The sequence below is a fragment of the Nyctibius grandis genome, chromosome 5 (assembly GCF_013368605.1).
Source record: "Nyctibius grandis isolate bNycGra1 chromosome 5, bNycGra1.pri, whole genome shotgun sequence".
In the NCBI taxonomy this organism is placed as follows: domain Eukaryota; kingdom Metazoa; phylum Chordata; class Aves; order Nyctibiiformes; family Nyctibiidae; genus Nyctibius; species Nyctibius grandis.
In genome coordinates this window covers 35,355,784-35,376,054 of record NC_090662.1, presented here as the reverse complement: position 1 = coordinate 35,376,054, position 20,271 = coordinate 35,355,784, and the positions used below count along the sequence as shown (strand labels likewise).

Below are 20,271 nucleotides of genomic sequence, written 5' to 3'. Positions count from 1 at the left end.
CTCTGTGTTCCTCCTGGTCAGGTCCAGCTGTATTTCGCCTGCTTGCCAGAGGAGAAGGTCCCTTACATTAATAGCCCTGGAGAGAAACACCGAATTAAACAACTTCTCTATCAGCTGCCACCCCATGATAATGAGGTAAATACAGAATTTAGGATGCGCCATCAGGGCTTAGGTCTCCCTGGCGGCTTTTATGTGGAGAATTACTTACCTGTGTATTTATCACAAGCCTAAACTGTGGCCTGCAGTGGCATCTGACCTATAAAGCAGCACGGTGTGTACACTGAGTCCATTGTTTAGCTGTCCGGTTGGCTTGTGTGCAGATAAGAGCTGTCTGGAAGGACACTGCCTTTGCTTGTTAGGGAGGCTGCTGTCACTGCAATAAACTTAACACAAGTTGGTTTTATAGTGTTTGCAGCCACCCACCAATTACCAGGAACCTACAAATTCCTGGAATTGCATTGTGGCACACAAAAAGGATGCTTTGTGATAGTAAAAGGTTTGCATCTCAGATATGCAGTGTAATTTGGAGTAGAAGTGGAAATAACAAACAAGCTCTTTGTAAGGAAAGGAGGCAGGGGTGTCAATACTTAAGATCTTGTGTATACTGCAATGCTTAGTTGTGGGCACTTAACCATAAATCTAAAGGACAATGTTATGGCTGATTTAGGTTCATTCCATTATTTTAGGATAGCAGCAGGTTTTGGTTTGGCTTTTTAAAATCTTATTTCTTGCCTAGACAACTTCTTAGTTTAGTATGGTGCTTTTTTCCCTGTAATGCAAAATCTCTCTCGATACTGCTTTTGTATTGTGACATTAGCTAAATATTAAGATGGTAGAGAAGACAAGCTGGAAAAGTTTAATGATGATTGACAGCATGCCTGATTAATTTCTTGCATATATGCACTTACTTATTAATCTGTTGCTTTAAAAGCTCAGTATCTAAAATAAGTTCTCCTGTGTTTTCCCTGGAAGGTGAGATACTGCCAGTCTTTAAGTGAAGAAGAAAAGAAAGAACTGCAGATGTTCAGTTCTCAGCGCAAAAAGGAGGCACTCGGCCGAGGCACTATTAAACTACTCTCAAGAGCAGTGATGCATGCGGTTTGTGAGCAGGTAATACTACTGGTGCCACAATCTAACCAGTGGGCTGAATAATGTAAAGCTACAGTATCTCGATATTACACGTAAGCTTACCTCTGTCTGTGTCTGAACATCAAAAAAAAAAAAGATTATTTTTGAAACTGCATGTAAATAGAAAGAAGGTAGTGCTTGCTTAAGCAAAACACAGCCATTGATACTGGAAACGAACTGGATCTTTGATATATTTCCTACTCAAAAAACCTGTTGCTGACTCATGCTAAAGTAATGACAAATGAAAAACAGGCATATGCTTAAAAATGTTATTATGTATAAAATAAACTTCTATTCACAAGAGGTTTGTTGATGCACAGAGTTTGTCCAGACCAAAGTTGAGCATATTTTTTTCCCTCTTAGAATTTTGGAATAAAACCTGCATATTGGGTTTCGTGTTTTAACTTAGTTTAAATCCCAGAAGCTAGTAGTTTGGGATGGGCAGTGTGTTCACTTTGTGGTTTTGTTCCTAGTGTGGTACAAAAGTAAATGGTGGTGAAGTTGCAGTTTTTGCCTCAAGAGCTGGGCCTGGTGTGTGCTGGCATCCCTCGTGTTTTGTGTGCTTCACGTGTAATGAGCTGCTCGTTGACCTTATCTACTTCTACCAAGACGGAAAAATTCACTGCGGCAGACACCACGCTGAACTTCTCAAACCTCGATGTTCAGCCTGCGATGAGGTAAATAATTCACATTTTACAGCCAATCTACACTCCTGTTGTTGTTCAGTTAACAAACTGCATCACTTGGGCAATTACTAACTTCAGATGCATTCCTTTAAGAAGTAAGGACTCCGGTGCATAGATGTGTTTGAAAGCTGAGACATCTTTGATTTCTTGCCAAATTGACAATATTACAAGCAACATGATGGTATTTAGAAAGCACATACCTGTTTTATTTAGAGTTGCATCTTGTAGATTGAATTAGAAAAAGGATCTGTACAAATATTCCAAAAATATCATCCTGATAGCGGCTTCTCTAATGGTTGAGTTCTTATGTTCTTGTTTAGGTTTTTTTTTCTTTAAAAAGTACAGGTTTTCTATTTTTTGTTTTGTTTTAGAAAAGGTCAGAATGCTGCAGTTGCTGTGGGAGATTGTTGTTTCCATCTTTGTATTCAAAAAGCAGCTAAATAAAAACACATTTAGTGTGTGAACTGCACAATCAGGATATTTTGCATACTCTAACTCCCAAGGTGAGGTTTTGGCGACTTAACTAAAAGTTTGCTTTTTATCTCTGAAAAGATCATTTTTGCTGATGAGTGTACAGAAGCTGAGGGTCGCCACTGGCACATGAAGCACTTCTGTTGCCTCGAGTGTGAAACGATCCTGGGTGGACAGAGATACATCATGAAGGATGGGCGACCATTCTGCTGTAACTGTTTTGAATCTCTTTATGCAGAGTACTGTGAGACCTGTGGGGAACACATTGGTAAGTATGTCCTTTTTAAGCATTAAACTTACAAATTAAGGGAAAGCCAAGTAATTAAATAATTTCACATTCCAGAACTGTGGATTGTGCAAGTGATTTTTTTTAGAGAAACCCAAAGCATTGCTTTTTCTCCCATTCTAGGTGTTGACCATGCTCAGATGACCTATGATGGACAGCACTGGCATGCCACAGAGGCTTGCTTTTCTTGTGCTCAGTGCAAGACCTCTTTGCTTGGCTGCCCTTTCCTTCCAAAGCAAGGGCAGATTTACTGTTCAAAAACTTGCAGCTTAGGAGAGGATGTTCATGCCTCCGACTCTTCGGATTCTGCGTTTCAGTCTGCTCGATCCAGAGATTCCAGGAGGAGCGTTCGTATGGGGAAAAGCAGCCGGTCAGCCGACCAGTGCCGCCAGTCTCTCCTCCTGTCGCCAGCCCTCAATTACAAATTTCCTGGCCTTTCAGGCAATGCTGATGATACTCTTTCTCGTAAGCTGGATGATTTAAGCCTTTCAAGGGAAGAGGCAAGCTTTGTTAATGAAGACTTCTGGAAAGGAAGAGTAGAGCAAGAAATGCCTGAAGACCCTGAAGAATGGGCTGAACATGAAGACTACATGACTCAACTTCTTCTGAAGTTTGGTGATAAAAGCCTCTTCCAGCAACCCGCTGAAGTAGACGTTAGATCAAGTGAACACTGGATTTCTGATAGCATGGTCAAGAGCAAGTTGGACTTGAAAAAAAGTAATCCAAGCCTAGCAATGAAGAAGTATCAATCAGATATGTACTGGGCCCAGTCACAAGATGGCTTGGGCGACTCTGCATACGGCAGCCACCCAGGCCCCGCCAGCAGCAGGAAAATCCAGGAGTTAGACATGGAACACGGGGCGTCAGGATACAAACACAACCAAACACCGTGGTATGGAGGTTCACTTGAATGCTTGTCTGACCTGAAACAGCAAGAACAAAGTGTTCGAGACTCAATGGATTCTTTGGCTTTGTCGAACGTAACAGGTAATGGAGGGGAAAAAGACTGGTTTTGATGGAGAGGTCAACCAAGGCATGTTGGAGTATTCTGAACTAAGACTTTTCCTATCTGTGATTTCTAAAACGCTTTGGTAACAATAGATGCATGTAAAGTAGGCAATAGCTTTTATCAAGAACACATTCTTCCACAAGATACATTTCTGCTACTTAAATTCTATTTAAATTCTTCTCCTTGCCTTTTGAATTCTCTTTCCTTTGCTTATAACAAAAAAATCCGTAATGTTAAACAGAGTAAGAATGGTCTTGAACTATGCACTTGTTATATAAAAAACACCACTTCAAGCAAATTAAGACTTTTTTTTTTTCCCCCATACCTTAAGTACCAGAAGTTGCATTGTAGAGTAGGATAATTTTAAAGTTAATCTGTAAAACACTTTAGGTAATTTCCTGATTTGCTTGTAAAAAAATATGTAGAAAATCTGAAAGGATGGTAAACTTCTTAGCCTTAGGAAATGAGGTTTATGAGATTATCTTTCTCTATTGTCTAAAGAGAAACTGATAATCCACTTTTGTGAACCTCCTTGTCAAATGTGATTGAAATTAGCCAAAGGGATAAAAGTCAGGCATGCAAGTGTCTCTATGTGTGTGCATGTGTGTGTGTTAACCCTCCTTTCCTATTTCCCTACGAAAAAAACAAACCTGAGAGTTAGGTATGAGAGACCCATTTTAAAAGTTGTCCTATCATCTTCTCCTTTCCTTTCCTTCTGTAGCTACTCATGTAGGTCAGGCCTGACCACATGCTGCATTGCCTAAGCAGTAGTGAAGGAACTGAGAAGGGGAGGTTGGTTCAGGGGGCACAGGAGGAGGAGGAACTAGAGGTATTCCACCTGGGAGCATCACAGGCCAGATGAGGCTGCTGTTGTGGGAATGAAGGGTCATTGAGCACAAACCTGGAGTAAACCAGGCCAGCTTACTGCTGATGATTTTTGGAGGGTAAGGATCGTTCTTTGTGAGGCAGTAAGCCTGGCTTTCCTGTAGCAACAGCTGGAGTATTGAATTCAGTGATACTGAAAATATGAAAAATTTTAGCCTTAAAAATGGCAAGCACGGACTGTAGAATAATTTTAAGTAATTCTTTTTTCTTAGAGGCTTAGCTGTATGTGTGTTAGAGCTGTTTAAAAATTTTAAACTCATTAAACTTCTGCCCTTGATGTCCTAATGTTAGCTAATTCTTTGGTAATCAGAGCTAACATGTAAATATCTTAAGTCAAAACAAAGCTTATTCTTCTATGAAGCTAGTGCTTTTGGTAACAGTTCCCAAAAACACTAATAAGGTCTGCTTTACTGAAAAGAAATGTTTCATATTTTGTTATAATACTTACCTCTTTGATAGTCTGCTCATTTTCGTTTTCCTTCTTTCTCCATTCCCACCACAGGGGCTTCAATGGATGGCGAAGGCAAGCCACGGCCCTCTCTCTATTCTTTGCAAACTTTCCAAGAACTGGAGGTAGAGGACTGTGAGAAAATGAGCAACATGGGAACTCTGAATTCTTCAATGCTCCACCGGAGCACAGAGTCCTTGAAGAGTCTGAGCTCAGAGTTGTGTCAGGAGAAGGTCTTGCCAGAGGAAAAGCCAGTGCATATGCCTGTACTGAGAAGATCTAAATCCCAGTCTAGACCACAGCAAGTGAAGTTTTCAGATGATGTTATTGATAATGGAAGTTACGAGACTGTTGAAATACGTCAGCCTCCAATGAGTGAAAGGACTCGTCGGCGTGTTTACCGTTTTGAAGAGCGTGGAAATCGGCCTTCTCATCATCGTAGAAGAAGTAGGAAGTCTCGTTCAGATAACGCACTTAACTTGGCTGCAGAAAGAAGATGCTCTCCAAGAGAGAGATTTCGTTATTACTCCCCTCAGGATCATGAAAAATTTATTCAAAATAGAAGCTCACGTGAGATTCGAGCATATATTCAAAATGCGGAGCTGTATGGACAATATGCCCATACTAGGTCTGATTATGCACTGCGGAATCAGGTGGTCGATAAATTTTTTGGATTGTATGGTGAGGAAGATGACTCCTGGTGTTCAACTTCATCCTCATCGTCCGATTCTGAAGAGGAAGGATATTTTCTAGGACAGCCAATTCCACAGCCACGATCACTGAGATATCCATACTATACAGATGACCTTTCTGGTCCAACTACTGCGTTATCTAGTTCTCAGTTTGGACAAAGGACAACCAAATCAAAGAAGAAGAGAGGACACAAAGGAAAAAATTGCATCATTTCTTAATTTGGTTTAACAGTTGGGAAGACCAGTCAACTCTGTAGCTACAGTTTGAACCACATCTTTTTATATTAATAACTGTACGTAGGCAAGTTGCTAAGGTTCTTAATGCTTTGCCAGTGTAAATGATAACCCTGCCAGAGTTTACATTGTACAAGTAACATTCAGAAACGTCACCATGCCAAATGATGATCTGCTCAAATATTGCTAGGTTTACATATTATGTTTCAGCTGTCAAAATACTGTTACTGCAGTTCTTGATACAGACTTTTTGTAGACATTTTATTTTATGCTCGCTATTCACCTATGTTGAATTATCTGGGAGAGGGGATTCAACAAAGATCAATAAATAACATTGTCAGTCCTGTGCTGCAGCTGTATCCACACAGGGTGATCTTTGACTTTTTTCCTCTTACCACCAAGAAAAAGAAGGCTCTATAGTGTGTTTTTTCTTCATTGATAAAGCTCACTCTTCCTCCTTCAAATTTCCCTACAAAAACTGGATTTTTTTTTATTTGGAAAAATGCTCCTTTTCCAAAGAGTCCACTCTTAAGGAGGCAAAAATCAGAACTGAAATACTTGAGGCCTTGATATATCCTAAAGCAGCAGTAAACGGTTTATACATTTAACTTTCATGGTTTTCCCTCCACAATTGTTTTTTTAAGAATTCCATCCCTCTGTAAGGTTGGGTTGTTTTTTTTTTTTTTGTGCCTGTTTAAAGGAAGATATTAATTCAGCTGCCAGTGAACGGTGATGTTATTTATGCCGTGCCCCCAGCAGGGAAAGAGGGAGGTACAAGTGCTGGGAGTCCTTTGCTCAGGCATGTCACCCCATTTAAGTCAATGAATCTACTTACGTAACAGATACTTTCATAAGGGCTTAAAGGATTAGGCTCCAGAATTGTGTCTTTTCAAATGCATTATCCAGGTTTTAAAATGTATTAGCTGCAATTCTAAATCAAAACACATTGATATTTATAATGTAGTATTTCATAGGCTTAAATGTATTCATAATTTAACAGTGCAAATACTAATGTACATATTGTACAGTTAAAAATTTAAAAGCTGAATATTTTTATATCCCTGAATTTGAAGAAGTTTGTTACAATATCAAACTAGATTTGTTAGGGGTTTAACAGCAGCATTATGGATGAAATATTGCTTGTATTTTAGTCAGGGGTTTTAAGTTGAAAAATACTGAAAAATGTTTAGTGCAAAACAGCTTAATTTTGTCTACTAGGTATTAAAAGCTCTGTATGCATGGTGGGGCTCTGTAAATACTCTCTAAACTATGGCCCTCTTAATCTTGCAAGTGTTATTTATGGGTCAAGCAAAATGTAAACTATATAAATGTAAAAACCACACAAGCCTGGAATATATCAGTACAACAAATATGCAACTCCTGTGGATGTGGATTTTCTTTTGTTATTGTTCCCCTCCTTTCCCAAAAACAGTTTCTGAAGTTCGCCTACATAGAGGAAGAGATGCTGGGTGGTTCTAGAAGGCAAGCTGGCAAAAAACTGTAAAGTAATAGGTAATTGCAAAAGTTGCCTTGAACTCATATGTGGAACAGGAGCTATTTTAAGTTATAATAAACCTCCCATGTTTTAAATAAAGGGCAGAAATTTGTTACTTGAATTAACAGTGGCACCCACCAATTAAGACAGTAAATGCTAAAGCCATTGGCTTTCTGACCACCTGAAGAAAGGTAATTAATGAAATAACAGATGCTTCTTACCAAAAAAGCCTGGCAAACTGAACTATGCTTGTCATTCTGGAGGGTGTAGAAGTTTTGGAATAAAAGCAGCTAGAAGTAGGGGATGGAATAGACAGAGAAAATGAAGCCGTTGCTAAGGCTAAATCAAACTAGCAGTTACTCGCTTGTATTTTTCAGGGTAAAATAAGCAAAAGCTCCTTTACTCCCAGAGGTGGTATGCACCATATAAGTCACTCTTCTAGTACAAACAAGTCTTGTGTATATGAAAGCTGATCAAAGTAGTATCATGCTAGATCGCATGGGCCAATGGGCGGCTCATGGGATGCTTCCAGCTGGCGGGCTGCCGTGGTGGCTTAGGCAGCGTTTGCTTTCCTAGCAGCCAAATGCCTGTTGTGCTTAAGTATATTAGAACAAGCAGCCTGCCAGGACTTACAGGGCTCGAGGAGAGATGCTGACTTGCTCAAACAATGATTGAGACCTTCCATTCTTACCTGCATTTCCAAATACGGGGAACCAGGAGCCTCAGAAATTAAATGCTCGCTCTGCTTGCTCCTGCTGTGTTCTTTTCGGAGCAAGTAATTGTTCTCATGGAGAAATGTCTCTACCAGTAGTTCTTCTGATCTTACACCATCTATTGAAGTACAGCATACGTACTCTCCCAAAGCGCAATGTCTTACATAGGGAGTATTAGATGATAAAAGTTCTCCATGGATTGTTAGTTGCTTCTTAATACTTGCTTTTTTTTAAAAAAAAAAAACCCACCAAACTGTTCAAGACAGATCTCTAAAGAGTCACTTAGAAACTATCTATCTTCAGAGTTAACTCTTGCATTACGTCCATCTAAACCTCAAAATAAATGAGTTGAAAGATGTATCTCTTCTCCCTGCCCTTATACAAGACCCAAGGATAACTCAGGGCTAAAGGTGTCATTGCTGGGGCACTGTGACCGCTCTGCTCCTGCGAGGGCTCTGGGTACTTCAAAACGAGTGATGTGAATGATGACACTCCCCCCCTCCCACCACCACCGTTTATATTGTTATTTTTCATCTGGAAGCTTGGGCAGTGCTGGAGGACTTTCCTTGTCCTCAGTTCTACTCAGAAAAAAATTGAGAGGCACATTTGTCTGTGCAAGGAGGTACTAAACCTCCTGTACGTAGCGCTGCTAAACAGCAGCAATTCTTCCAGGCTGAGGCCGGAGCTCGGACCTGTTTTCCCTCCAGACCAGACTCGGCTGAGGAAGGTTCGGTTTGCAAAGCCCGATGCTGAGAGGAGCAGTGCTCCAGGGGTGCTGCCTTCCAGGGGATGAGCAGCTTGGTCAGAGCTAGTGTAGATACCTCTGCCCTGAGGCACAGACAGCTCCCTTAACCTATGCTGGGCTGCGGGACCACAAGCAGTTAAGAGCATTAGAAAACATTTAGAAAGCTTTGTGGAACAGACTGCTAAGAGACATTCGTGTCAGGGTATTTGAATGACAGGTACTTGTAAGCACACTTAAGGGAAGACGGGCTAACTTGTGTTTTTATCCACTTTAAAAATTGTACATTAAGTTTAAAGACAGCTATACAACTTTGTTTCATTGTGTCAGCTTGACATAAAAGATTTCTACTTTGTTATTTTTAATCACTTCTTAAGAGAAATGTTTCTAATGGATTCTTTCACCTTATGTATCAAGAGAATGGTACAGGATATAGTGTCTGCTACCAGCCCAGACTCAGATACAGTCACCAAAGCTTTAAGTTCTGTTTTGTATTACTAGAAGTAGTACCTATATTCCAAATGGAGCTTATACCCTGGTAGGCACCTAAGCCCCACATGGCCACTCGCTCACTCCCCCCGGTCCGATGGGGGAGAGAATCAGAAGGGTAAAAGTGAGAAAACTTGTCAGTTGAGATAAAGACAGTTTAACAGGTAAAGGAAAACAAAACAAAAGCAAACAAAAAAATGCCAAGTGACGCAAAACCCCCAAGTTGCTCTCCACTAGCCAACTGATACCCAGCCAGTCCCTGAGCAATAGCAGCCCTGGCAAACTCCCCTCCACACACCCCGATTTTATTGTGGAGCATGACATCACATGGTCTGGGATACCCCTTTGGTCAGTTGGGGTCAGCTGTCCTGGCTGTGTCCCCTCCCCACCTCCTGCCCACCCCCAGCCTGCTTCGTGGCGGGTGGTGTGAGAAGCAGAAAAGGCTTTGACGCTGTGTAAGCACTGCTCAGCAGTAACTAAACCATCTGTGTGTTACTGACACTGTTTTCAGCACAAATCCAAAGCACAGCACCACGGTACCAGCTACTATGAAGAAAATTAACTCTATCCCAGACAAACCCAGTACCACCTTCGAAATATTAGGGCAATACATTATCCTCGTCCTCATCAAAAGAGGAAACCTCGCGCAGACAACAGGGGCACAAGGAACTGGTGCTTCTCTGATACATGGCATTAGCTCCTTTCATATCCATAGTGGTTTTATTGCCAATTTCCACCCTAACTAACTGCTTACGTTGTCACTCAAAGTTGCCAACTCACCCAGAGAGGTTTCAGATCCATTCAGAACCTCAGCAGGTAGCACTGCATTTCCACACTCCTTTCCTTCCTCTTCCTCTTCCCTTTTTATTCTTTTAAGGGTATCTGCATGTTAATGAGCGCTAGGAGTAAGGGTTTTTTTCGGGAGCTCTTAAGGTGACAAAGAAAATAAATTCCCCCAGCACAGCATCTGGTTCCTCCCAGCAATGCGCTTCCTACCCCTTTCCAGGAGCCCCATCCAGGCCATCCATGAGACCAAGGACAACTTTTTACACTGGTATGAAATAAATCCAAAGTATATGTTTGTTTCTATGGGAAGCAAGACTAAAAGCCATGTTTCTTGCTTAAGTTAAGGGACTGGCATAATATTTTACTTACATCAATGGGAAGCATACATCACGAAAGGTTAAATGTGAACGTTCAACATAATGACAAGTATTAAACGTAAAACCAGTTACCTATCACTCATGAGCATGAATTAAACCTTTCACAGAAATAGCTCTTATAAAAAATTCAAAAGGCTCCTTAGTTCATGAGTAAAATTTAATTCATTTAAAAAAAAAAGTCAGATTAAGCTAAGGACAACCTAGCAAACTTTTGAAAGATCTTACTGACTTATTAGCTAACCTAAAAAACCAGGAATATTGGCAGATGGGTCAGACTCAAAGAGTTACAGTAAATGGGGTTACCTCAGGCTGGTGGCCAGTCACCAGTGGGGCTCCCCAGGGCTCAGTTTTAGGGCCAGTGCTCTTTAATGTTTTTATAAATGATATAGACACAGGAGTTGAATGTACACTAAGTAAGTTTGCCAATGATACTAAACTAGGAGGAGCTGTGGACTCCTTTGAGGGTAGAGAGGCCTAACAGAGAGCTGGATAGACCAGAGAGCTGGGCAATCACCAACCATATGAAATTTAACAAGAGCAAGTGTCGGATTCTCTACCTGGGACGGGGTAATCCTGGTTATAATAGAAAGCGGGGGACAAGAGGCTGGAAAGCAGCCCCACGGAAAGAGATCTGGGGGTTTGGGTTGATGGCAAGCTGCACATGAGTCAGTGCTGTGCCCTGGCAGCCAAAAGGGCCAACGGTATCCTGGGGTGCATCAAACACAGCATAGCTGGTTGGTTGAGGGAGGTGATTGTCCCACTCCACTCCGCACTGGTGCCACCCCTCCTCAAGTACTGTGTGCAGTTTTGGGCGCCTCAATATCAGGAGGACATAAAACTATTAGAGTGTGTCCAGAGGAGGACAACCAATATGATGAAAGGTCTCAAGGGCAAGACTTACCAGGAGCAGCTGAGGTCACTTGGTTTGTTCAGCTTGGAGAAGGCTGAGGGGTGACCTCAGTGCAGTCTACACCTTCTTCAAGGGAGGGGGAGGTGCTGACCTCCTCTCTCTTGTGATCAGCAGCAGGACACGAGGAAATGGAATGAAGCTGCATCAGGGGAAGTTCAGACTGGACATTAGGAAAAGGTTTTTCACTGAGAGGGTGGGCTGGTCACTGGAACAGGCTCCCCAGGGAAGTGGTCACGGCACCAAGCCTGTCAGAGCTCAAGGAGCGTCTGGACGATGCTCTTAGTCATGTGGTTTACTTTTAGGTAGTCCTGTGAGGCGCAGAGAGTTGGACTCAATGATCCTTATGGGTCCCTTCCAACTTGAGATATTTGATGATTCTATGATTGTAATCTTAGGTCTTACTTTACAGAAAAGAACTTGAAAAATTAGATACTTTATCATAGTAAATTTAAACAGGCTTCTAACAAAGGAGACTCCTAACAAACTGTACAGTAATAATGGTCATTTTTAATAAAAAATATATTAAGCACTATTTCAGTATTTTTTTCATTAGCATTTCTAACCCAAAGCTGAAACTCTGATGCAACACCCTAAAGGCTCTCGGTCCTGCAGGCAAGTAGTGAAGCACTGTAGTTATGCTTCTGCTTCAGAGAAGACTTTACCTGTGGTTTCATGACTGATCTCCGTATACTAGGTTGTTGCCAGAAGGGGTGGGTTAGGTCTAGCTACTGTGCCACAACAGGTTGCCTCTGTTCCCCAAATTAGCATCCCATAGGATCCGTGAGCTGATTCCCACTCACTGTGCACCCCTCACAATCCCAGGTGCCAACAAGGTAAGTTGCAGGTCATCTCCTTTGAGTAACGTGAACTTAGAAACCAACAAAAGCCAGCTGCAAAACCACATCCTACTGACATTAAAACTAATCAAGAATCTCAGGAATCTGATGTAATTACATACGTAATGAGATTTGCATGTGTAAGATGCTGTGATACATACAGTACCTTGGACATGCAAAACCATCGCTATTTCATTTACTTTTCTGCACACCATTCTGATGAAATCTGAGAAGCTATCTTGATAAGGGGGCTGAATTCATGGACTTCATTTAAAAATACTATGGCCTTTGGAAACGGTGAGCTTTAGTCATTAGTCCTTTTACAGAGCTTCATGTGTTTCTAAATGCATATGTATACAAAACAATGGTGTGTATACTTACCTCTTTGTGATTATGACTCAAATTATCCCTCTTCTAAAATGTTCATAAAAAACAGTACCTTATTAAATGTAAAGCTGTACACAATCCAATAGTCAGGATACTGCCAATGAGTCCTAAATATTTTTCATCTCTGGAAAGTAATCATGTAGCACTGGCAACCTCTTGGCTCTCCTCAACCACTGTTCCCCAACTACAAGTTGCTCTATCAAGTCAAAAGTGCCTCCAGACATTACACAGAATCACCTAGGTTTGAAATTATGATGAATTTGGGGCCTTAGGGTTCCACTTCATGTTACACCTAATCCAAAGCAATTTGGAGTTACTAAGGAGACAGTCCTGCTTGCTTTCCTTGCCACCCCAAATTCCTGCTCCTTCTTGATGTCAGAAATAAAGATTACACAAAGCCTCCTAACTGTTAAAACTGATGGATGAAAAGTAGTGAGAAGGCATAAGGAGGGAGAGAGCAAGAGAGTAGGAGCAGGGACCTTCGCCTGCTCAGTGGCTGCTTGCAGTTACACTCTGTAAGGTGTGGTCAAAAACATAACAAATTAAAAGTTTAGTAGCAAATAGTAACAAAAAATGGAATTCATCCTACAAAATAGCGCTTACTAGTAATGACTCATGATACAGAAAACACCAAAACTTAAAAGGCATTTGCAGAACCTGCAATTAGAAAAAAAAATACAGCACTTCTTATATTAAGTAGAGTTGCTCTGGCAGTCAGAGATTACAGATAACCCTTAGTGTAATTTTACAGAATGAATCTGAAGTTTAAAATCAAACCATAATAAATAATTTAAATCATAGTTGAGAACAATTTTGCAAGTCTTCCCTTCCTACAGTATATATGAAAACAAGACATATTTCTGCAGAAGCTGAGGAATGAAGAGCTGCTTCTCGTCATTTTAATAAAAAATACAGTGTTTGAAGTTACACTTATAAACACCAAAACAAAAGTGTACATACATCGGCCTGAACGTTTTTTTCCTAAGTAACTGTGTAAAGGTTTCAAAAATAATTTGTCACTTTACAGCATTTTCGAAAAGAATATCCTTTCAAAGGAACAGATGTCAACAAGTACAGGTAGGAAGAATACAATTGTGGAGACTACAGCGAACAAGATACAGCTACCTGGGCTACTACAAAGGAGCGCAGGCCTTGAGTTCTAATCTCCAACAAGATCTCCTCTTTCCCCGCAAAAAGCACATTTATGTATTATGGCATACACAATGCAGAGGATCTAAAAGCGTATTTTTGTCCTTAGTATGAGCCCTCTTTGAAGGATTCTGACAGGTCTTGATTGGCAGCATCGTACTGAGCAATGAAATGTTTGAGTTCCTCAATGCATCGCTCACCTATTTCGTGCAAATTCTGCCTCAGGGCAAACTGAATGGACTTCTCTAATGATGGATCCTTATCAATTAGCATCTTCACTACCATGCCAAAGGTTTCACAGTCTTGTCTGTAGACCTAGAAACAACACATTTTAGAAAATGATTAAATGCAAGACTCTTCACATTAGCACACCAACAGCCCTCATCGATTTAGGTGCTACTGCAGATCCAAACCAAATAAAGAATATTGGATTTAACAAGAGTTTCAACTGTAAGATGTGTTTGCCTTTTCCTCTCTTTTGACCTGCGCTAATACAAACGTAACTAGTTCAGAACTATCTGGATACAACAAATAATTATTATGGGAAGAAATGCCTTAAAAAAAGAGATTAAGTTCCTCTTGCAGCAATATTTAATAAATAACAGCAGAGCAAAGTGCAAATGCTAAATCAGATTTTAATTGCAAATATATGTAAAATTAATTTAACTGTGGCATGTCTAACAATTTCAGTCTTTACACAAAGCAACAATAACTGAGTTTGTAATCTTTCCTAATACTTTAAATACAAGTTATGTTTAAATAATTTCACCAAATTATGTTTGTTTGTTGGATATCTGGTTCTCATAGAAGTCCTTGACAAATATGACTTCAATCAGTTTAACTGCATTGGTGATTCAACCACTAAGAGTAAGAGAAATCTTGGCCGTGGTTTACATCAACCTGTCTGATCTTGTACCGCAGGGAATGAAGAGTTTGCAAGTCAGTTACGTACCACAGCTGAGGAGCAGTAATTTCTCGTTATCACTGCAACTGTTTTTCAAACAAACATTTGACTATGCTCTTAGGCAGTTTTCAAAGTGAGTCAGTGGCCTTTCAAAAAAATTTTTTTTTCCACATCCCACCTAAGGTTATTAATCTAAACACCCATCAAAAAAGGAACTCATCAAATCCTTCCAACTGTCAGATGCAGTTCATTTTCACACCTCTTTGGCCAATTTCCGTTTAGAAAATACATTGGCTTTTTGAATGAAGATAAGTCAATTTTATATCCCTGTTATACCTCTGTACGTTTTTTAGGAGAAAAAAAAGCTAAAATGTTGATATTCCTCAAAGTATGATTATCTTTTAGTGTTGTGTGCTTGTGTTAGATCTTGTTTTTTTTATAGAGAGGTGTGACCCTTTCCTCCCACATTTACCTACATTGTGGACACAAATGATACAACTGTATATAAGCAATTCCCCGTTAGTAAAAAAGAAGAAAGCAAACAAAAAAAATCCCACAACTAAACACCACCACACTGTTATTCTTAAGGATCAGTCCAAGGGCAGCTCAAGCACATTCATGTCAGAGGAGCAGGGAAAAAAAATACATTCTGCACACAAATTAAATTATTCTCAGAAACACAATGATTTAACATGATACCTTTAATAAAGACAGTTCTTAAATGTTTGATAGTATATTCCATAATAATAGCTGAAAACATGACCCACTTTTCAAGCACTGTTTGGCAAACAAAAGAAAACCTCTTGGAAGAACCTAATTTTCAACAGAGATTAAGTCAAAAAGAAGAACGCAGCCCAAAACAAACTGAAGCAAACCATTTGAAGTGTGGAAGCGATGTGCACATGGCGTTTTTTCTGAGAGGGGATTTGTTTCCTGTCGTGTATATTTAGCTCTTTGGTAGTAAAATATCAGCGCAAAACCCAGACTCTTTAAGAGTTCATGTTCCACAGCAAGTAAAACAGTACTTGCTCAGAGAACTTCAAACAGAGCAAATTTGGGTTTCTTTTTTCCAGACTCACTCCAAGGGAAAAGCTCAGGAAGAATTGCTGTCTCTGATTAGCCATATGACAGACAGATGGTATTTCACTTTGGATAACTCATGCCTTTCAAGTACTTGCAGCACACTTGCTAGCACCTTCAGAGAATGATTTCTGCAAGGTTTTTTTCTCCCCAGAGCCATTATGTTTTGGGGGAAATAGTTCAAAACTTTTTTTGTTCCTTATTGCATGTCTATTTGTCCTATTTTATCACCTTTGAAGTGGTCAGACCAAGGATGTGAGAATGATGTTCCACAGGTAAACGAACCTAGTAACTGTCAGTCTTCACAGGACGCTGTGCAACAGCGGGATGAGTGAAACCCTGACACTAATAGACAACACAGACACATTGCCCCGTCTTCTGCACGGGAAGGCACCCAAAGCTATAAGTGAAGGAAAAACTCTACTTTTAATTGGTCTTCAAATTAATGGCAAATAATGCTATCTGCTATTTCTCTCACACACCACAAAGAGCAAACCCAGATGAAAGTCTCTGACCCTTAGTATATAAATACTAGCTCAACCTAAGCACATTTTTCTTCAACACTTTCACAAAAGAAGACTGGAAGGAGAATCAAGATACCTGTCGTCGTCGCTGTGTCTGGAGTCAGAAAGTCACAACAATCTGGAAATTAAACACCTCCATACAAGAGATGAACGTTTTCAATACTTTGTGACAAAAGGCTTTTAAAAAATAGAATTGACCTAAAATAGGGGAAGAGGGCAGAAGGTGGAGCAGGAAGGCAGTTCTAACAGAAAACAAAGGAAATAGCTCAGCTCCTCTAACAATAATTGAGCAATTTTCCCTCAACAAGCTTTCTACTCCAGCTGCTAATTCTGATCCTCCTGGTGCAATCTGACTCCTTCTCAATTGCGCTGATAAACCTATTTGTATAGCTGCGACATAAATTGCGTCACTGAGATGATCCCTTTTAAAATTACTTCCCTCACAATTAATGTGATTCAGTGATTCAATTCTAAAACCAGATGCGTCAGCACAACTGAAAGAACAGTGAGCCACAGTTGTGAAGTGGAAATAACTTCATAAACCAGTTCGTATCTGAAGCCAGTGCACGACTACCAACTCTCAGAGAGAAGTTACTATCCTTTGCAGAAGGGAGTAGAGGTTAGCAATGATAAGAATATCGATTACGGAAGATATTAATTACAGCTTAATCGTACAATCAACTATTTGAAAAAATTGTGAAAGCACTCAAAGCTCTTGAAAAAGAGGATGGTGGCATGGCATATTAAAATCCATCTTCTCCACAGAAGAGAAAGAGGCTATTTCTGGAAAATAAGCTGGGAATGTGATGATTGAGGAAGAAAGAAAACTGCAGAAAAAGACTCCAAACAAGCAAAAAAGCTCTCTGTTGGAGAAGAATACTGGAAGAACTTGTGACCCAACAAGGTTTGAAAATATCCCTGTCTCCAAAATTCCAGCTGATATAGATTTTGAGCTCAGACCATGGAAAGCTCATCTGTAAACATCTGGAAACTTAAAATTATTCCATGCGTGGGGAAAGAAGAAATAACTTTTTTATATTGAAAAACAAGAAAGGGAATGATACCAACGACATGATTATTCTGTCTGATATGTATGTCAGGTAATCCTGAAAACAGCTAAAGCCATAGGGTGATCATTTACCAAGGCCCTAGCATACTTTTATTCTCTGACCTAAGCTACAGCACCATCATAATGGAAAGAACGTGTAACACTTTAGTAATCAGACAGAGAAGCAGAAACAGCTGTTCTATTCCCAAATATATAAATACATTTATATTTATTTTATATATACACACAAAAGATTATATATAGTCTTGATTTTCCTACGAATGAGAAGTATATAAGCTGAATTCAAGTTCTCTTTGAAGAGTTTTCCAAAATCAGCACATCTGGCATCTGTGAGGTCGGAGGATCACAAACATGCCTACTTTTATATTATTCTCATGGCATTTTAGCTCTTTTTATTCTTACACGATAATAGCATAGAAGCTCTGGCTGAGATTAACTCTTCACTGTGCTAGTCTGTATAAGCACTTAGGCTTTGTCTAGACGCAAATCTAAAGGTGTGATGCACTTGCCACATGTTAGTGAACACTCCTCATGTATTTGAGAACACTAAACCAAAATTTGCACTTAGAACTGTTTAAATATAGCTAATAGACATTTACTTCCAGATGTAGCTAGAGCAATAGAGATGTTAGTCCCCCAGGTTGGAGGTGATCAACCCCTAGAACTCACCAGGCAGAATGAAACTTTTGAGAACTCCTTAATCTGTGTCTATGCAAAGTTTTCACAGTTAACCTCAAAGTGCCACCAACAGTGACTTAAATTATACTCTATGTTACTGACATGAAAGAGATGAAGGATACCACACATCCTCTTCTTCCAGCTTAGCTTTGGGACATTAACCTCTGATGGCAAAGAAAGAGGGGCAGAAGCAAGCACATGGGGACTGCTCATGTCTTCGACTGCTATATCCCTCCTGCAATGACAATCCAAAAATGGTCTTGGCTTAAACCAAAGAAAACATATCGAATGGCTCAACTGATGAGTGGAAAACACCATTACCAAAACTTTGTTGTACATCTGAACTCTGGGCGTGGATGAAATTATACTTAGCTAGGGAATACCTTGATGACCTGGCTACTACTCACTGACAAAGTCTGCATCATTTCCTTTCTCTGCCTAGCACAGCACCATGTTCTTCTCCAAAACTGTTCTGGAGCTGCCCATATATTTTGTGTAACAGAGCTGTGGGACAACATAAATGGTAATGAGAACAAAAAACTAGAACTTAAGATGTCCTCCCCTGCTAATGACTACAGTCTGTAGAAGAGTCAGAAACTTTGTCATCTTGGTCTTAAAGTCTTGCATACCTGGCCAAAAAGCAGCTTCATTTCAACAGCAGGAGTAGACACAATATTCAAAGGGGATGAGGCCAGGAAAAACAGAGAAGTTAAAATGGAGATACTCGCAACCTTTATTTCACCCCATGGTGGCTTCCCCAGCTTAGCTCTACGGTCTATGCAAAGAAAGGCTTTTTAACTTCTCAAGGTGATTCAGAACAGCTAAAACAACAGCTTCTGCTTTAAGCTGCCTTTGAGGAAGAAGGAAACAATAGAAAAGTTCCCTGATAATTGGAAAGACCCTCAGGAAGACTGGTCCCACCAGGCTACAAGTTAGCCTCTGTATCTCCCATGTCCACAGCTGGTAGAAAGTACAACTGAGTAGCAAATGGGAGATGCAAATTTCACCTCTCTGTCTCAGAAAGGACTCAACTGAATCTTCACTTCTCATTTCTGGGAGAAATGTTCTAATGAATGTACTTTATTTTATATAGACAACGTTAACGATCTTCTCCAGTTATGGTTTTGAATGAATATGACTGGCACTTTTTTGGAATGCTCTTGGCTTTGTGCACATGTAAAAGCCTCTTGAATAGGAATCATCAAGAGACTTGGGCATGCAAACCTCAAGCAGATTTATGCAAGAGATGGGCAAATTCATTTCAATGCAGAAGGTGGTACTTCTGCTCACAAACACAAGCAGGACCACCAGGCATGAGAAGGACCACATCCATTAAGTGGATGTGATGATTTAGCAAGTTAAATTGATGCCCATGATTTAATCTGTAATTTCCAATCCCTTGCTCTTTTTCATCACAATCTTTCCTGCATTTCTGAGTATTCTTATCATTCCATACATTTACAGATTCATCTAACACTCTCTTACCTCTACCAGGATGCCTTCTTCACAGCAACACAATGCAACTCTAGGCTCTCTGAGCAGCTCTGTACCATATGTACACAGGCCACCATCAGTGCTTGTGAGTCACTGTTCATCTTCAGCAATGCCTGTTCTCTGCTCCTCATCCAGAAGGCCAAAGACCCTCAAGGCTCAGTTCACACAGGGAAGGAGTTAGGGCTGTGGCTCAGAAACCACGTTAAACAGCCTGCAACCCTTAGATACTAACTCACCCTTGAGAAGATCCAACATGCCCAGCAATCACAATCTTTTATCTGATTCATCCAAGTATTCAATTAATGTATTATCTTTCAGAAGAGAAACTTTTCAGTTACTAAGGGCACATTTCCCACAAGTATCAAATCCCCCATGCAAGGAGGAAAGAAGCAACATGCTTACTGGTAGTTGTTTGATTTCTGACAAAGGCAGAGCTTGAACTTGCAGAGCACAAGTATAGCACAAGTTTAAAAGCCATACCATATCCCCTCCAGACACCCCATTAATGAAAAAGCAAACTGCCTGAGATCTCTCTTGCTTCAGTGACGCTCCAGGGCTCCTCTACACCAGACAGAGGTAACACCTTTTGTTCCCCCAGCTAAACCGCAGCAGCCAGGCTGGTATAGCCCTCTCATGGTACATGCCAGCTCCTTACTCCCCCTCCTCAGCAGACCTAAAATAAGTCTGACAAAGCACTCTTCTGTTAACACAGCCACATCTATGCCAGGTTTTCTGGCACAGGTAGACAGACTACGAGGTATAATTTTTCTTGTACTTCTAACTAAGAGCTATGCTAAAA

The 20,271-nt window shown here is 40.3% G+C and overlaps 2 protein-coding genes across 13 annotated transcripts in view; one reads left to right on the top strand and one right to left on the bottom strand.

Moving 5' to 3' along the window:
• The window catches only part of PRICKLE1 (prickle planar cell polarity protein 1), a 70,275-nt gene extending 62,872 nt beyond the window's left edge, over nucleotides 1–7,403 (top strand). For all 3 annotated transcript variants that reach the window (XM_068402389.1, XM_068402390.1, XM_068402391.1), the window contains 6 exons: nucleotides 22–135; nucleotides 973–1,110; nucleotides 1,602–1,805; nucleotides 2,367–2,553; nucleotides 2,695–3,558; nucleotides 4,968–7,403. In XM_068402389.1, the coding sequence (XP_068258490.1) occupies nucleotides 22–135; nucleotides 973–1,110; nucleotides 1,602–1,805; nucleotides 2,367–2,553; nucleotides 2,695–3,558; nucleotides 4,968–5,824 (2,364 nt within the window). In that variant the 3' untranslated portion in view covers nucleotides 5,825–7,403. The remainder of the gene's footprint in view (nucleotides 1–21; nucleotides 136–972; nucleotides 1,111–1,601; nucleotides 1,806–2,366; nucleotides 2,554–2,694; nucleotides 3,559–4,967) is intronic.
• The window catches only part of PPHLN1 (periphilin 1), an 81,867-nt gene continuing 67,277 nt past the window's right edge, over nucleotides 5,682–20,271 (bottom strand). For 8 of the 10 annotated variants that reach the window (XM_068402392.1, XM_068402399.1, XM_068402403.1 and 5 more), the window contains exon 10: nucleotides 13,445–14,038. In XM_068402392.1, coding sequence (XP_068258493.1) covers nucleotides 13,829–14,038 — 210 coding nt within the window. In that variant the 3' untranslated portion in view covers nucleotides 13,445–13,828. Of the gene's footprint in view, nucleotides 5,745–10,536; nucleotides 11,660–13,444; nucleotides 14,039–20,271 lie in introns of those variants that run through there. The other 2 variants (XM_068402400.1, XM_068402401.1) reach the window with 2 other exon arrangements.